This window comes from Sinohyriopsis cumingii, chromosome 10, assembly GCF_028554795.1.
Source record: "Sinohyriopsis cumingii isolate HCF-2022 chromosome 10, ASM2855479v2, whole genome shotgun sequence".
Classification (NCBI taxonomy): domain Eukaryota; kingdom Metazoa; phylum Mollusca; class Bivalvia; order Unionida; family Unionidae; genus Sinohyriopsis; species Sinohyriopsis cumingii.
The window spans coordinates 93,169,422-93,189,326 of NC_142970.1; the positions used below are offsets into that span (position 1 = coordinate 93,169,422).

Sequence of the window (19,905 nt, forward strand, 5' to 3'; positions counted from 1 at the left end):
AATACACTGAGGGTAATAACTCTTGCCCATTACCTCAATCAACTCAGCACCACCAGTTGTCACTAGTATTTAGCCAAGCAAGATACTAACATGGATGCCTGCATGACAGGGTGGTTGGGAGGGTTTTTAATTACGATGATTGGATAAGTATTCTCAGAGAAACAAAATTTACTTAAAAATTTGCTTTCTCCTTCAAATACGTTCCCCAATCATATTACATTAGGAGAATATGTAATAGAAGGAGGGTATACTGAGCATCCGACCACATCATCGGGTATTCTTCTTGGGAAGAATAGCTGGATTCCCCGTGTAAATGATAACCCTTTGTCCTAATTACATAAGCAACACCTGGGTTTTAACATTGCTCAAATCAAATCCATTTGAACCTCTAACCCACATTTTGCTAAAGTCACTATCATATAAGTCATGTTTCCTGACACCTTTAGCTTTTGCATGTAGGGTAAGCATGCTACATGCTTTTATGTTGACCCAAACTCTCTTCAGATTGTTCGTTGGTTCTCTAACACCACCCAGCTTTGTAGCCCCAAAATGGTTATCATCCGTTGGTAACTTGTCACTCACTCACTCGCTCTCTTCCATAGACAGGTTGAGAACAGCAGCCATGCAAGATCCTGTTCGCATGCTGAAGCACTACTTGAAACGCACCGTGATAGGTCATGGCATGTGCAAACACCTCTTCCTTCTGGTGTGAGCTGGAACACAGAATATCACTCCTGAAGTCCTTTCTTTGTGGTTGAAGCAGGTTTGTACGCTTGTCATACTCTTGATGTCTCCCAGATCAGTCACCTCATGAGGATTACTTCTCAGAAACTTTTAGCCATCATTGTCAGCCATGCGTTCAAACCCAACATTTGATCCAAGAAGCTTTTGGATGGCATGCAGAGTCAACCTTGTCAAGCCTTTGTCTTGGAGATTTAGCATTGCAGAGTCAAACCTTATTCCAGAAGGTTTTGTGGCAGCAGCACAGAGAGCTACCAGTCCCATCTAAATCAGTCAACACAGCCTGTTAGCTTTGCTAGATCCACCATAAAAAATTTGTAGGTAAGAAGATTTGAATAGTCATCTTAATTGTATATTAGGTCACAGGTAAAGTGATCCCAGGACTGGTTCCATTTGGAAGGAGTGAAGGGTTTTGGTCGACTAAGACCAAAAGGGGCTTAAATATCTGACAGGTTGATATCATGCCCAAAATTAAGTCTGTCTTGATGCCGGAATGTGTCCAACATCATGGGGCGGTAGCCTTTGATAGAGATTGGGGCCAATTATTTCTCACCAAAGAACCTGAGAGAAAAGTTGGCCAGTTGCGGATTTGAGGCACACAGAAGGACAATGTTGGTATGGCACCTGTCCCTGAAAACACACCACTTCCCCTCATAAGCCTTCAGAGTCGAGGGCCTTCTTGCTCTCAAGATTCTCTCCACAATCAAAGGTTTGAAATGTTTGTCTCACAAGACAGAATCGTCCTGACATTCTGACCCCGTAACTTCTGGATTATTTTTGGTATCAGCACTGTGGTGGGGAGGCAAATAACTGCAACTCCTCCCAAATGATTGACAGTTCATTGATGGCCCAAGCTTTTCTGTATGCAATGCCGGGACTGCCAGCTGGTTTGCCCGATAAATGGTTGGCCTGTAAAGCGGTATGGCAATCACTGGTACCAGATCCTCAAACGGCCTGACCGGACAAATTTCTCACCAAAATCTTTATCATAGAAAAGGCATGTTGCTGATGGTATGGTTAGAAAGTGTCCCAGTAAGTAATAGTTGGCTGGACTGATTCAAAAAATGGTCACCATGTTGGAATTGCATGATGGCTAACCGGCAATGGTGCAGTTTTATTATGCATTGGATCCAACAGATCCAGTACAAACACCATGCATCCTGACTTGCAGGCCTGAAGACAATGCTTGGACATTTGGGGGCTTCTTACACCCAATGGGCTGCCTAAAATTGGGAAACACTCCTCCAATGAGCTGGAAATACAAGCAATTAACTAGTTGTTCCTGTGCTTGATGGTTAATGCCAGATATAGAGTCAGTGATGGCTGGTAATGGTGCAGACTATAAGGTGGTGGATCCAGTTATCTGGTACTAACCCCATGCACCCTGACTTACAGGTCCAAAGGTAATGCTCTGACATGTTTTTGGACTTGTGCACCCTGGGCTGCTAAAAGCTGGGGAATACTCCCCAATGACATAACCATAAATTATCTTACTTGACTTATTCTTTCTTTCCTGCCCTTCAATGCTGAATGGACTATTACTTTGAACATGTGCATTTGATGCATTTAGGAAAACACAAGAGAAAACAAAGCATAGATCATCAGATCAGTATGTGACTAACTAGCTGATGGCATAGATCATCAGATCCATATGTGACTGACTAGCTGATAGCATAGATCATCAGATCAGTATGTGACTAACATGCTGATAGCATAGATCATCAGATCAATGTCACTAGCTGATAGCATAGATCATCAGATCAGTATGTGACTAACTGATATCATAGATCATCAGATCAGTATGTGACTAACTAGCTGATAGCATAGATCATCAGATCAGTATGTGACTAACTGATATCATAGATCATCAGATCAGTATGTGACTAACTAGCTGATAGATCATCAGATCAGTATGTGACTAACTGATATCATAGATCATCAGATCAGTATGTGACTAACTAGCTGATAGCATAGATCATCAGATCAGTATGTGACTAACTAGTAGCCCAGACTTCATCTGACTGTAGTACTGACACTGCATATCACAGATGGTGTATACTTTGTAAAACCAAAACAAGAGTCAAGATAGACTTCCATGCTCCAAGCTGCATCTGTAGCATTTAGATGAGATTCTGCTCAAATGACACGAGAGAAAGCAAAGCATAAATTAGTAATTCATCAAGTCACTAACTCATTAATATAAATATATTCCTCATTATTAATGAAAGAATTTTTTAAAAAATCATTGCTGCATTCAAAATTTATAGAATATGCTTTGAAACTACACATAGGGAAAAACAAAGCATAAATTAGCAATGTAACATGTTAATAACTCACTAAGATCAAACAGAGCAAGTTATAAAAGTCCAAGATATGCTAACACTTAATGACCTTGCAAAGGTCAATGATAGTGTGGTGTGATGTGGTCTTAAAAGGACAAAGTCCCTAAAGGTGACAAAATCACTCAAATTTGGCAGAAAATGTAAAAAGTATACAACCTGCAGCAGAATAATTACCCCCACACAAGAGATCCAAAAGGAATGTGGGATGATTCAATCAGAAAACAAAAATGGCTTGGATTATCCAAGTATAAACTGTACGAGTGATTAGTACAGCAGCAAAGCTAAAACCTGGTGACACCTGGCAGTGCCAAGGTAGGTAATTGGCAAGAGTTATTGTCCTTTGTCCATTGCAGAGGTGGTGCTCTACAGTTTCCTATTTTGCATAGGGTTAGAATTTTAAAGAAAAAGAATTTCTCCGGCTTTCCTCACTGGTTATACTGGCTATTTGAAAAAGACCTTGTATATCTTACGTATAGTTCAAAGAACCTTGAATTCCCTTCATTTTGGTGTATAATTGATGGGTGTAATATGGGTTATAGAGCATACAGCTTGGCCTTACTCCAGAAGTGCACCTTTCAAACAACTACTAGCTCCACTTGGTCTTTTTCACTTCCTGGACTTCGAATATAAATTGTAAACAAAAAAGCCTGTAACTTTGTTGGGAATTTTATTTAACTGGTAATTCATCCACTGCACTTTCAGAAGCTGGTATTGCCTAGTTGGGCAAAATTCAATTTCCCTACTTTAATAGGTGCTAAAGATAGTGTACTTTAGGCTAAGTCAGGCTGATTTTTTTTTAGCACAAGGGAACAGTCATTTTAGTTAGCAGTGTGCTGAGATCATGTACAATTTTCATAAGTACAATATCCAAAGAAATGTCAGCCATATTACATCAAAGTAGCAAGGAGGTATGCCAATATTCTCCCTACTGTGCATGTTTCAAATGCAAACAACTTCAACTTACATATGTCACTCTCTCAAAAGTACATAATAACTAGTTAAATTTCCAGAGTATATAGCTAGACCTTACGTGCACCTTCAAAAAAGTGCTAGCTCCACTTGTTCATTTTCACTTCCTGAACTTCAAAGGTAAATTGTATAAAAACGAGCCGATAACCTTATTTACATTTTATATACAGTGGAACCCCGCTATAACGCGATGATCGGGGTCCATAAAATCGGATCGCGTTAAAAGCGGGGTCGCGTTAATGCGGGGTTTCACAATATTTAACTTTTTTTCCGAGAACATATACGTGTATACATGTACAATGATCAAAAGTCGGCTTATCATCAGATGAATATTAACTGGAATGCATTAATTAAGATATATTCAAAATAATCGATGGCTAATATATGGCTAATATATTTATAGGTTATTACTGTGCATTAAAAACATTTACTAATTTTTATTTGTTTGAACGATAATACAGATTGACAGATTGACCGATAATACCAGACTATCGCTATATCATGAAAAGTGTATCAACACCGTATGCTACCGTGCCGTCGTGGCATGCAGTTCATCCATAATGGATGTAATTTAATTGAAAATCGTACAGATTTAAAATATTCAATAATTTTGTAATAGTCTGAATTCGTCGTGTAAAATATAGGATGAACAAAATATTGAAACCATTTACTTGCCGTCTGATATCGTACGGTCATTGCATGCAGCTATTCCCGGGTCTACATACGGTGTCTGTACAAATTTCATACCGCTAAAATTTTATCATATGCGACAACTGCAAGAATAATTAACAATCAACGCATGATTTCAGCGTGCAAATAACTTTTATTTCAGATTTTGTGAACATCAAAAGAAACATGTGAAAACTGCTAAATTAATCGTTGCGCAAAGTGCAAAGTCAGTGTGGTTCCAAATTTAAATTTCATCATTTCTTGAAAAATATATCCAATGACGTTTGCTTCTTTGCCGCGAACTTACTCGCCTTAAATTTGGAATCATCTCCATTGATACGGCGATCAAATTTCTCTGCTTGGGCTTTCAGAATTGGGCCAGAAATTGGAACACCTTCTGAGCGAGCTTGTACAAACCATTGGTACAAAGCTGAATCTAGGACATTGTCATTAGCTAACTTAACCCTTTTACGCTGTAAACCAGTTTCCTCTTCAAGAATGTTGGGTAGACTACGGAGCTTTCCTTCATCTGTTTTCCACCCTCGCAAAGTGGACTCGCTGATTCCTAGATCTCTGGCAAGCTGAGTTTGTTGTTTGCCCTTCTTTAGTTGATCTAGGGCATACAGTTTCTCTTTAGCAGAAAATGACTTGCGTTTTTGAACTTGCTTTTCCATAACAGTAAAATATTTTTTTATATAAGCAAACAACGTACACAGATAAAGCTCGATAACTAAGTAATGAAGGCCTGCAATGGTTATGAATCACTTTTTATATAAAACAAAATTAAGCTGAACGGATGTACAATTTCATACCCTTTTAATTCACAGATAATAAAGTGGATATTATTTACTTTCAACTGTTTGTTGTTTGATCACACCGCCAAGCACAGCATACATGTTGGCGGCTTTCGTCCTTTGATGTTTATTAAATTGTGCGACTCTTGTATCAACCACAGCTTTGTCTGCTGCTTGGCTGTGATTGCAGTTAAATAAGAAGCCCATGTCGGCTATTGTTTGAGCAACGACTGTATACAGATTTCATGGAAGACAATCACAAAGACGATTTACTGGCTTTACTCATGGATCCGTAATAAGTAACACTTCGATAATGTTTACTTCGGCTTAACAATTCAAAAACCTAATTAAACCAGTTTTCTCTTCTAAAGTAGAATACGGAGCTTCACCACAACCTGTTCAAATTGATAAATTTCAGAAGCCAAGCGTTGTACACACTATTTCTCGTACGTTATATATATATCGTATTATTTTAGAATTCATACAGGATCACTTCTCCAAAATCACTTAAAGAACCTGGATAAATTGTTAAGTTCCGATCGTTTATTATTAAAAGTCATACGCGAATTCTTCCACCAAATTATAATAAACGTTTTACACACTATTTCTCGTACGTTAAACAAATATTTTCACGGTCCGATAAAAATACACGTAAATGAATTTCAAATTTCAGGAACCATGCCACGATCATATTATTTTAAAAGTCACAACTAATCTCATGCCCAAAATGAAGTTAATTTCTTGTTTTGTTTTTTTTTACTTTTCTCCAAATTTTTTTTCTCCATGTGTGAATGAATATACGAAATTTCGGGAGCCATGCTACGACCGCGTTATATCCGAATTCGCGTTATGGCGGGGCGCGTTATAGCGGGGTTCCACTGTATTTGGTAATTCATTCACTGCACTTTCAGAAACTGGTATTATCTAGTTTGGCAGAATTCATTTTCCCTATTTTAATAGCTGCTATGGATAGTGTACTTTAGACTAATTCAGGCTGATTTTTTAAGCACAAGGGAGCAGTCATTTTAGTTAGCAGTGTGCTTTGATCATGTATAATTTTCAAATGTACAATATCCAAAGAAATGTCAGCCAAATTACATTAAAGTAGCATAGAGGTATGCCAACATTCTCTCCACCGTGCATGTTTTAAATGCAAAGAACTTCACCTTACATACGTCACTCTTTCAAAAGTACATAATAACTGATGAGCACCCCCCAGACAAGAAAAGATGAATTTTGTATTTAGGTACAGCTGGATTCACTAGGTAGCAGGCTAATATTCCTAACAAAATGTCATTGCGGAATGTATTCGAAGGAGAAAGGTCAAACTTACTGACAATGGTCACTGCTTTGATTTCTGCAGTCAGTTCTTTATTAAGGAAAAGCCATTTAATTTTCTAAGGTGGGTGAGATATTGCTGAAAACATTCATCTTGCTCTATGCGATTCCTTTCCTTACGTGAAACAAATTTATCTTGTGATGAATGAAACAACAAAAAATATCCTAACAGGAACGAACAATCTTGCCCTATATATTAAATCGCCAGTCTCTTTATAGTACGCACAGTCAGAATTGAACAAGTACAAATATATTCAGGTTTGTTACTGTGTCATTACATGGTTTGCACAAGAATGTGTAAAGAACGTCTGTGTTTTCTGTTTTCTAAACAAAAGCACCTGTCATATGAAATTTAATTGCCCATTGTGCAGAAGATTATTTTTCATATTTAAACAGTAGGATAAATTTGCACTGTTCAAGAGATGCTCAACAATGTGTGCCCCTTGTTAAGTATGTTTGTAAGTTTGTCCAGATTTCTTTGAATAAAGTAAAATCAAAAGATAAGTGCAAAGATGTTTATCAACAATTTCTAAATGTACTAAACATACAAGTCTTTTGCAAAATGTTTTATTGTCCAACATATGTGATCAAAATAAAGATCACTTGATTATTGAAATGGTACCTTACTGTAAATTGTTCATGATGTTTTAGTTTTTCCATGGGCGATCTTCATTCATTACCTGTTCAAATATCAATCAGTAATATCAACCAGACTCTCCACGGTGGACCTGCTGTCAGCATGCTTGCTGAGGAATGGTAGTGATTTGAAGGTATTTGTCGCTCTGTCACAGTATTATTACAAAGTAAATGTGGAGAATACAAGTCCCCACAGTGACCAATTGGGTTTAGAAAAATTATGAGCTGTACCATACTCAACTAAGAAATTTTAAACCTAAATTAATCCTAATGTACAAGTTGAATATAGCAAATTAATAAAAACTTTCACAACTGAAATAAAAATAATGGAAAATGACATTTCCATTACTGCTGAAGAAGTGATTATCTGTACCAACAATACACCAACATTTGCAACAGAAAAGAGACTAATATATTACATCAAACTTATATAGGTTAGAATCAAACACAAAATTTGTTCTCTGTGCTACGTTTCACTGACGACTCTAGTCCAACATACCTATCCAACTTCACCCATGTGTACACACCAGTAAGATACTTACGCTCCTCTTCTGAAGTTCGAATACTCATTATTCAAATTATGAAAACAAAGTCATATGGGCAACGTTCCCACTGAACTTAGACACAAAGACACAGTGATCCCATTCAAGAGTGCTCTCAATACTTACTTATTTCGACTGCAAGAACAAACTTAAAGACCTAATAATGTTTCCTACCTTAAATATTCTCACCATGTTTTTTATGTTTTCTAATTTCATGGTGTTTGTTTTTGTAATCATATCATTATATATGTTTTTTATATCTTATAGGTGTTGTCTAATGTTGTAAAGCGCTTAGAGCTTCTAAAGATTAGGCGCTATACAAAGTCCTCATTATTATTATTATAAAAATTAACAAGTTACCTCGACTGAACATGGCTTCAACTGAAGCATGTTACATGGTTTCAAACTGTGTAGTATGGTGTACCAAGACACGTTCCTTCACCTCGTTAAGCTTTTCAGTGATAAGTGATAGACCTGTGACCTTGACAATCTGATCACAAATAAGGTACATGAATCACTTCCTAGTAAGAATACCAAATTTCATCCATTTATTGCAAACAGATTTTAAAAACAAAAGTGTGCTACAATACTTAAAAGATTAGCCTGTGCTTATGATCGAGAAAATAGGAACTTCAATGTGGTGCACATTACACCTTATCAGACCTGCCGACCCTTACGAGTCCATCTCAGTATGTGTGTGTGTGATTTGGATTTTGAACGTAGCTTTAAAAAAATTTCAGTCATATTGCTATGATGTCTGCAGTGTGACAGTTTATAGTGATGTCTAGCACTGGGGCATCATGTCCCACCCAGTCCCATTATCCTGACACCAGGCCAACCAGTCCTAACACTAACCTCGTAATGCTCAGCACCAAGCGAGGCAGCAGTTAGTACCATTTTTTTAAAGTCTTTGGTATGACTCGGCCGGAGATCAAACCCACGACCTCCCACTAGGCCACCGGAGTGGTCCCTTCTCAGTAGGGCAGTTGATTTTTTTCCCACAAGTTTGACCAGTTTTCAGTAAGGTGTAACAAAGTCTCATAAACTGCTATTGTAAAGCTGGAAAACAATTAAAATTTCAGTATTCGAAACATGCAGTGACAATGAACAGTATATTCAAATGAAAAGTTTGTAAAGTACGCACAGACGTTATTTACCATGGGAGTGGGGCAAAGAATGGCTGAGTGGTCTAAAGCGCTCACCATTACGGATCAATGCCATCTCATCTCTGCCTGCATGGGTTTGAGTCTCAGGCTCTGCTAACATGGGTACATGAGAAAGCCTGCCAGCAGCTTCTCGTGAGTCAGTGGTTCTTCCCAGGATTTTCCAGGGTTCTTTGTCCACCAGTTATATTGGTCGCCATGTATAGCCTATCTTGTGCTGAAAAATGGCGTTAAACCCTACAACAACAACAACATTTACCACTGGGACAGTTGTACAAACTTGAGTTCTAAACCCTATGGAGTTCAATGGTTTGTTGCTACCTCTCAACTTGACGTAATTCTTGGAAATTCTTTTTCCATTTCACATCATCATGGCAATCATATCTCCCGCTATGAGACATACTCAAATTGACATGTGATGTCCAATAAAAGTAATTGTGTCCCTTCCAGCTTTTATTCACAAGAATCTGAATATTCTGTTTTATTCTTCTGTATTGATTATTAACACTTCTCAAGACGCTTATTTTCCCTTTCATCTTAAACAAGCATCGCTTGCTGAATGCAATTTTAAAAAAATTCTACAATCAACAGTTTCATCTTGCAGATGCTTCACATAAACAAATAGGTGCAGTTTGAGTTTAAAGCTGTAAAGTTAGTCTGGTTTCCTGACTAGTTTCACTAATTCTAAATATGAAACCCACATCCAAGTCAAACACGGTCTTATGTTACCTGTTTAGGTTCGAATAAACAGTAACACAAGAAAGGGTGAAAATAGCAAGCTTTGAAAAATATAACAATTTATTTCCCTGGAAAAATTCTGTAAAAATGAAATAATATGAACTTACGGTTTTATAGTATCAAATCCAAAAACAATCCATGAATAAAATTTTAGAAGTCCTAATAACAAAATGTTCAACTGATGTCAAGTTTGAGTCCCGATGAAGAATCCAAGATGGCTTTAGAACTCTGAATACATTTTTTTTAATAAGAGCTGTCTTTGTTCAAGAATCTCACATGAGCACATATTTTCCAAGAAAAAAGAATCCTATTGAATCGAAGTAATTCAAAATAACTCCAAACGACACAACACCTTCCAGTGTAAAGCCCAAATGAGATTATTTCTCCAAATCAAACATTACATCATATTCTAAAATACAGTTTCGAAAATTCCCAAGTGGCGAAATCAAAAAGGGGGGTGTCACATGATCATGTTTATACCATGTATGCCTAACATGACCCTGACGAAAACCAATCATCAGTTGCTTTTTATTTACAGGCACGGGAAATTCAGAGATAGCCTTGACCTTAGCATCTATAAGTTTGACTTGTCCATGTCCCATGATATGTCCTAGAAAAATTACACTAACATGGCAGAACTCACTTTTAGATAAATTAACTGTCAGACATGTATCTGTGAGTCTGTCAAAGAGTGTCCATATTGTTGCTAAATTCCAGGTGTCGCAGATGATGACATCATCGATGTAAGTATCACAATTGTCTAGACCAGAGGAAATCATATTCATGAGATGCTGAAATATACTTGGTGACCCTTTCATCCCAAACGACATTACTTTATATTGGTAAAGTCCATCTGGAGTCACAAATGCTGAAATTTCCTTTGCTCTTTCCATTAGTGGAATTTGCCAAAATCCTTTCAGGTCAAATTTGGTGACATACTTGGCATTCCCATTCTTGTCAACAGTCACTGACTCTTGGTAACATGAATTAATCTGTTTTTGTCACAATATTTACCTTCCTATAATCAGTACACATACGGAATGTTTTGTATGGTTCTGGAACAAGTATGCATGTTCACTTTTACTGCACTCTATAAAATCATTCTCCAGCAAACATTGAATTAATTTTTTAAAGTATTCCTGTTTGAGGGATCATCATGTACGCATAGCTGCCAACCTTCCAGGCTCACAATTAGTGAAAATAGGGATAAAAAGTCGTGAATTTGGACACGAATTTGTGAATAATACCATGACAATAACTCCGTCCACTCTGACTACTCCGACCGTCAATGCTACACTATATCAATTTCGCAAAATAAAAATAAAACACTACATATATGCAGAAATATTTATTTATCAAGACATGATACTGTGGCAGACTTGAACTTCCTCAACTGCTTGATCGTAAATTTGTTTTCTAAACAGTTCCGACTTGCCTGCTGGTTGATCTTGGGGACTAAAATTGCTGACAAATTTTCTGCAGCTAAGGAGGCCTTAAAGTCTGTCTTATTTTTCCTCACTAAAGAAAATACTCTTTCGCTGTCACTGTTGCTGTGAGGAATGCACAGGAGCTGCAGCATTTTTGGTTTTTCCACAGGAAAATTTGGAAGCGATTTTCGAGTCCGGGAACATATGTCAGAACAAATGTTTAGCATGGTCTCCAGCTGATAAAGGTAGATTGTGTTCGACACAAGAAAACTCACAAATAATGCTTAAGCATTGGTAGCCTGCGGGTCTTCCACCAATGGTTTAAAATATTCCAGAGATGAAATCTGCGAATTCTTAATTTTCCCAACTTCTACGTGTTTTTTGCAACCGACATTCTTCCTCACATCGTCTCTGCGATGGCACACTGAGTGCAAAAAGCATGAATGAATATCAATGTTTAATGGCAGAATGCACGGCCAATTTTTGATATATTCCAAATTAAACTTCACTTTTTGAGTAATACATTTCTTTTTCCTTGGCGGGGAAGACATTTTCAAAATCTTACATGCGATGCTGAACGTTAACTCAAATCGGTGTTTTGACGCATGCGCGGAGCAAATTTCCGGTTAGGCCCTAGTTTCTCTCAAAAGCATTTGTAAAACTACTCTTATACATATAGATTAAAATAGGCTAAAATGCTTGCGACCGGGCCAACTGTACTAATCGGCTGTAGATCTACTAATATCGTGACCAGCGGTACCGGACCGTTTCGGCAACTGTGAATATCACAACTAGCACTTAACGGGAAATCGGTTATTTTATTAAAGATTTAAAATAATTGAGGATCGGAAAATTCGTGAATTTTTGTCTTACGGCGTGAATTCGTGAATCGCTGAAAAAGTCGTGAAATTCACACCAAATTCGTGAGGGTTGGCAGCTATGTGTACGGGTGTTCTTTCAGAGGTTTAGGAACATCTGTAAATAATTGCTCATATTCAAATAATAATTGTTTAAGTTCATTTCTTTCTTGTTCATGCAAATGTGTAAGTTTCTGGTCCAGATCTTTCATAATTTCTGAATTTCCAAAGATTTGTCACTCCAATATCAGTAGAATCTGATGATATTCCTTCACATAAATCTTCAATGAGTGGGAAAGGTACAACTAAATTAATTGCATGTTTAACCTGGCTGTCTCTTTCAATATACTCTTTTAGCATGATTATGTGACAGAGTTGTTTTTGTTTACGCCTCCCAGGAGTATTTATGATGTAATTAAAGTAATTTACTTTCCTGTCAACTGTGTAGGGACCATAATACTTGGCCTTAAGAGGATTTCGTCGTATGGGCAAGAAAGCCAGGACTCTATCACCAGGCTGAAAGCTCCTTTCCTTCGAGTTTTTATCATATACTGACTTCATTTTGGATTGAGTAGAGTGAAGATTTGCTCTTGCTCTTGCGACCTCACAAACCTTTGACAATTTATACTTAAAATTGGAAACATAATCAAGATTAATTTCAGAATCTTCATTAGAAATAAGTTTCTCTTTCAATAACTTTAATGGTTCACACACAGTGTGTCCAAAAACCAGTTAAAAGGGACTGAAACCAAAAGATTCTTGAACTGATTCCCTAGCAGCAAACAATAGTAAATGAATGCCTTCATCCCAATCTTTACCTGTATCAAAACAATATGACTGAATCATATTTTTCAACATCTGATGGAATCTTTCTAATGCCCCTTGGCTCTCAGGGTGATAGGCAGAAAACTTACCTCTTATTGCTGAGCCAAGTGAGATGGCTTCCAGTACCATTTGTTTATAAGTCTTTGGTATGACTTGGCTGGGGTTTGAACTTACAGCCTCCAACATCTAAGGCAGATGTTCTAAACAATGAAGACCACTGGAGTGGTCCATTTACATAAAACCACAAAATTTATTCTAATGAAAATAAATGAATTTACAGTACAAAGTTAAAATTAAGCTGACGAAAAAATAAATGGCAAGTATGAAACATTAAAATAGAAACAAATTTTATACAAAAGAAGAAACCTTTCAAATATCTACCATTAATACACAAGACAAGTATGTAACATGGACACAGAGTTGGACAAACAAAGCAATAAACACTCCATTCAAATCTCACCTGTCACAGATGTAGGAGTAAGCCATGATAATACCCAATTTTGCCAGGGAAGTGATAATTTCATAATACATCTCAGACTGCTCCATTGTAGCAGTAGTTTTGCCATTCCTCTGTCCATTTTCTGAAAAACAATAAATTTTAACAAATGTCTCAAATAAAAATATGTAATTTCAAAAGATTTCTAATAGAATGACTAATTTACTGTGCATTTTGTAAAAGTACAATTGTGAACCCCAAGTGTTATGTGGCAAAAGTCAAAGGTTAAGGTCCCTGTACCAGAAAGAAAAAACAAGTGTTCCTTGATGGGATTGATGCGCCACTAGCTGAAAATTATTTCCACAATTCAAGATAAGATCATTTCCTCCTTTTAACTGCTGAGTGTGAAACCATCTTGGATATTCTTCGGCAATAATAAGATTTTTAAATTAATTGCTGTGGTGGATATATTAGATGTCAGATTACAACCATTTTCATTAAGGACCCACTAGACTTCATTGAGGACCCACTAGACTTCATTGAGGACCAACTAGACTTCATTAAGGACCAACTAGACTTCATTCAGGACCAACAAGACTTCATTAAGGACCTACTAGACGTCATCAAGGACCAACTAGACTTCATTAAGGACCAACTTTGTGTGGGTTTTGGAGTCTTTTTATTTTCTTTACATGTCAATGTAACGTAATTTTGTTTACAAGGAATTTTATATTTTCCAGAAAATTCAATTTGACCTGAATGTTTCCATAAATATCTAATAATAGAAACACTTGTTTCTATTTTTGACTTAGTTCCTGGCCTTGATTTAGGGTCAAGTAAACAACTTTTTTCGAGTAAAATGATTGGTTCTTATCAAGGACATACAGGAGCTATGTGATTTTTACATGTAAACATGATCACGTGATCCTCTATTCTGCTATTAGGCATTTCCCAAATTGCAAAATACTTAGTGTTAATAGTGATGTTTAGAGAGAGAGAGAGAGAGAGAGATGTCAAGTTGTTTTCTTCTGTTGTGACCAGTACTGAATATTTTGAGTTTTTGAGTTATATGTTAATTTTTCTTCAGATTATTTGGACTCTAGGAGATTAATTTGCTTCTCTGGAAATATTACTGTCTTTGATACAAAGTCCAAAGCTTCAACTTCAGTGTTCTAACCAACCCATGTTCAAGTCAGAAAAATTCTACTGTATATATATGTTTTAATTATAAATTAAGCTACAGATATGATTGAAAATACATACCTGCTCTATTTTTGACAGCATTCCTTCTCTGTCTCCTCCGATACAGAATGAGTGCGATAGCTGACACAATACTAGAATAAACATAAATATTAATTAAATAATGCAAGAATGTATTTTCAGCTGAACAAGGACACAATTCATCACTGTAATAAATCACACTGCTTGTAATTTTTGTCCAGTTTTTTATTCATTGTACACCTTTTTATTTAAAAAATTTACACCCTTTTACAAGGGTTTCTTGTGCACCATTTTAAAAATTGTATACAAACAATTATTGAAAAATAATTACATTTGTCCACTCATGTCTTAAATACATCAAATGTGCTTTTTTTGTTTCTAAAGATGTAGTTTTATTTATGAAAAAGTACAAACATAAGGTTAGGAATTTTACAAGTCAACAGTGTACAGGAAGTAAAAAGTACAAATCATACACAGAAAATATTGTAATCTGGATGGTGTCAACTCGCTTCTGTGGCATATAATTTTCTGCCCCCAACAGCCCTGCATATTAAGGTATACAAAAAGGCTAAATGTGTCCTACTGCAGGTTGTAAGGGGTGACATTTTCCCCTTTATCAAGTAGAGATCTTGGATTTTTAAAAGACCACAGTATATATCCAAAATTCAACTCTGCATTTTAAGAATTTATACCCTGTTAAGGTCTTTGTTATGTCTTTTTTGGGACAACTTACATAGCCAGTAATATGCTGATGTACCATTAAACTCTATAGAAACACACACGCTAAATCCAAACTTAAATTTTATGAAGCCATTCATAATAATATAAGTATTTTATGCAAGCATATTATCCCATTATGGTTGGCTAAGTTGAGATTTTTTTCCAGATCAACAAAGAATTTGTACGCTTGGGCTTCATCTTGGGTTAAACATCTCGCCTCCAACCTGAACTTGACACAGCTATTTCATCCCTATACAGAGTAAATTCACAATTAGCAAACTTCTTAGATCCCACTAACATAAATTTTTTAATATCCACAATTCATTATAACTGTATTATGTATCAATAATGGTTATATCCACAACTCATTACATCTATGTTATTATGTATATTGGTTGTATCCTCAATTCATTATATTTGTTATCATGTGCAAATACTGGTTGTACCCACAACTGATTATATCCACAATTCATTACAACTGTTATTATGCATCAATAATGGTTATATCCACAATTTATTATATCTATGTTGTTATGTATCAATAATGGTTCAACTGAATTCAATTTATACTAACACAAAACCTGTGGTATATAAATTCACCTTAACTTTTTGTTGTTGCTCTAAGTACATGTATTAGATTAATATCAAACTCCACATTCAAAACACTTTGCAGCATGAATTTGAAAACAAATAATATGAATAAATTCAGTTTCTATCTTCAGAATATAAAAATAAGTCATGTATAATTTGTGAAAACCCTGTCATGAAACTACTAATCAAAATTCATTTTAAAAAAATTTTAAACTTACATTCTGATGTTTGAAGCACTTATAAGCAAACAAAATGAATTCTACAGATTTATCATTTAGCTTAAAAGAGAAACAATAATGGCACTTGGGAGAATTCCATTCTGAAATCAATATACTTGCAATAATCTTCTTTTTCAAGCCAAAGCATCATTTAATCAACATTTGTACCTATGTCTGCATATCCTTGTGAAAATACTTTCTATCCCCTGGCATAGTTTTTTTTTAAAATGAATTCTTAAATTCTTAACACTTCTACTGCCACTAAGGCTTGGATAAATTGTAAAGATTACATTTGCTTTGCACTGGAACAGTCCTGGGTTTAATACATAGTGCAAACATGTGTAAGTGATCACAAATACGTTATAGGTATTTTTTAAAATAAATTTCTTTAGTTTCCTACAATTAAACTGTTCTGTAAAACTTGCTGAACAATCATCAATAAAAAAAATATATTTTAAACTGTAATCCTGATCCTTCCAGCTTCATAAATGACAGTTTATCCTTTCATATGATGGTTTCATTAGAGCAAAAAAAGGCAACATTAATGAAGATAACAGTTAAAAAAGTTACTTCCCTTTCTCTTTATTTTTCAATCAGTTCTCTCCCTTCCTCACTATTACTCACCAGACAAGAAAGAAAGCTGCAGTTATTATCTGCAGTGTGGTGGCAAGTTCATGTGTTCTACAGCAGGTTCCATCATTATGGTTCATGTCATTGTTACAGTACATGTTCAGCAACATCTGTACATCCTACAATGATCAAAATGGTGCAGGTCAATAGAAGTCTGTATATCCAAGCCTGTACACATGGACCAATTCATGTCAACGGGGGTGGGGGTGGGGGAGGAAATGGGTTATACAACATAATTAACCTGATGCTAAATTTGTAAAGTATAAAAATTATGAGACATCGGCTATCAAAAATAAACAATGGGAAGCTACACTTCTAAAGCATATTAATTAGGCAATTTAGGTTATCTAAAATAAACAATAGAAAGCTAGCAATAAATTGAAAGAAAAGACCTCTTTTACTTCATCCTACCTTGTACAGTGAAACCCTACTATAACACAATGGTCTGGGTCCATAAAGTGCCATCATGTCATATAATTTATCATGCAATATCCAGAGAGGTCAATTAACTAAGAAATATGTATATTTAAAGTATAGAATAGTATTTCTCTTTTTCTTTCTTCACTTTTTTATGGATGAACTGTCAAACTCTTGTTATATAAGAAAACTGGCAACTGGCACTCACCAACCAATCTCACTGTATCTATCATAGTAATTCTGTCTAAAGATGTGCACAAAGAAACATAATTTCTGGAGTATTTCCACTGGATTCTTATTAAAATCCAGATACTAAAATTTTTGATAATACACTCACGCTAGCATATGAAACAATTTTTTGGAAATATTCATATATTCTGGAGATGTCCAAATAGACAATTTTTTCTACATAAACGAGACAATGAAAGTTTCTAAAAAGAAAATTTTATTTAGGTTTGAAAATACTTTAAATGAAATTTGTACATGGTTATTGAATTGAAATTTGTATATTGGTTTTGACTAGAGTTGCATGGTATTACTTGTGTATCCTGTTTACCAAGGTATTTTTTCCAGTGGTACATACCACAGTACCAGGACATCAGTAGCTTCTGTCAGTAAAGAATATTTTGTAATTCTTGAGAAAGCTTGTTAGAAATTTAATGAAATTTTCATGAAAAATAATTCCAAAAACTACTGACATTTTTACAAAACAGTTGTACTCAAAAATTAATTTTGACTATTACAAATACAATTACATTAAGAACCATGAATCAGATGCATAAAAATTGCTATACGCCATCAAGGTGACTTGTGGAAAACTTTCCAATGAAATTCATTATTTGATGGTGTCTGATAACTTGATAAAAACAGGTATTCCTCTGCAATACTGTGAACCCTTAATGGCCAGTTACCCAAACAAAGTACCTCTCAAAATTGTCCTATCCATCCCATCCCTACCTCAAAATAATATGGTTCCTCCTCAGACCATGTGCAAGTCATTCAGAAAGACTGGTAAGTATTGATACTGGGGATCAAGTTATTTTACTTTCAGTAACTGTGAGCTTGACCTTTGACCTTTTGACTCCGAGACTGATAGGGTTCTTCCTAATCCAAATGCAGGCAACCCACAAAATTTGGAATCAGCTGATGTTATTGTGCAGAAGAAAAAAAATGGACAGATTGACAACATCATAAAATACACTCTGCTTTATGATGTTTGTTTAAATAATGAGATTATTGGATGCTTACCAATTGCAATGGTGCCTTGGAAAGGTGTATACCATCAACAATATCTTTTTTCATTCCCTGAGCCACAAGGCGCGAAGATGACCAAATTTTTACTTTTGTATCTGACCTGTAATATAAAAAATAATTATCTGAAAACACGGACAACACTATATGTTAGATGAGAAACAATTCACAATGATTAATAATTTTGTCATCTTAATACATACATCAATCTTCAGGTAGAGAATAGATTCTAAACATAATTACTTTAATCTTCAACAGCCATAAATAACTGTTAGCCTCTTTGTTCATTGTATATATCAATACGTATATTTTCACAGGTTATGCATCACAATACATATCAATGCATAGCATAGGTTATCATTTCGCCCTTATCATGTACCCCCACACAAAGTAAGGTGGTGGACACAAACATCTGGCCTTTAAAACAATTTTATTTTCTTAAAAAAATTTAAATAGGAAAATCTTTCAAAAATTTCTCCTGTGTCAGCAAAAACAATTTGATATAGGTAAAACTAACAGCTGACCCAAAGTCACCAGCACCACACAGCATACTGTTGCTAAAGCACACTAGTTGTTTAATACAATTATTTTAAGTACCCCAGTATTTACCACATGAATCCAAATAATCTAATTACACCACACTCAGAGCTGCCATTAAATAATGCACTAACAAATCAGGGTCAATTCTCATACTATTCACAGTCAGTTACCTTCCCTTACAACTCAGAAATCCCCACTGCCACAACAAGCTGATGTCTGCTAGACACTTGCGGAAAGTGCTTTACTTGATTTAACTTTGCTTCAAAATAATCTAACAAAAGTAACATAAAATGTATTGCTTAAGTTGGCAAGTCTAGCACCATCAAATGAATATCTGTTTTGTTAAAATTCATTGCTAAAATAACATTTGGAGGGAACAGTTGTGTCTATGATGTTTGTTTGTAATCAAATAATGGCAAACTGATTTCTAGGTAGCTGAGGACAATGGTCCTGGACTTGTTCATTTTGACAATGTTAGTACCAAATTCCATGATATTATAAAATCATGATTTCCTGGAACTTTCTGACGGGATGGAGTCATTAATATTCAATGTCTCACCAAGACACCCCATTATGGTCTTGAATCGTTCCTAAGCTCATCTGTCATACACAGAGGCATGGGGATAGAGTTTATTTACCTTGCGAGATTTAAAAAAAAGTAAGCCGTATTTAAACAGTAACTTCTGCAGGTGGAGTAATAAGAAGTTAATTAGTTTCTTAACTGAAAATAAATCAACATTTGGAATTCATGGTTTGTACTGAGTTTTTGTTCAAGGAGTTTTCAATGAATGCCAAAAGTTTCAAGGAATAATATTTTCTTATGCAAATTGTGGACACAAT

The 19,905-nt window shown here is 35.5% G+C and overlaps 1 protein-coding gene across 2 annotated transcripts in view; it reads right to left on the reverse strand.

Moving 5' to 3' along the window:
* Positions 1 to 19,905, reverse strand: part of LOC149790594 (N-acetylneuraminate (7)9-O-acetyltransferase-like) — a 139,145-nt gene that overhangs the window by 86,071 nt on the left and 33,169 nt on the right. For both annotated transcript variants that reach the window (XM_089972693.1, XM_089972690.1), the window contains exons 8-11: positions 18,523 to 18,628; positions 16,852 to 16,976; positions 14,741 to 14,811; positions 13,502 to 13,622 (exon numbers count right to left, since the gene is read on the reverse strand). In XM_089972693.1, the coding sequence (XP_089828819.1) occupies positions 13,502 to 13,622; positions 14,741 to 14,811; positions 16,852 to 16,976; positions 18,523 to 18,628 (423 nt within the window). The remainder of the gene's footprint in view (positions 1 to 13,501; positions 13,623 to 14,740; positions 14,812 to 16,851; positions 16,977 to 18,522; positions 18,629 to 19,905) is intronic.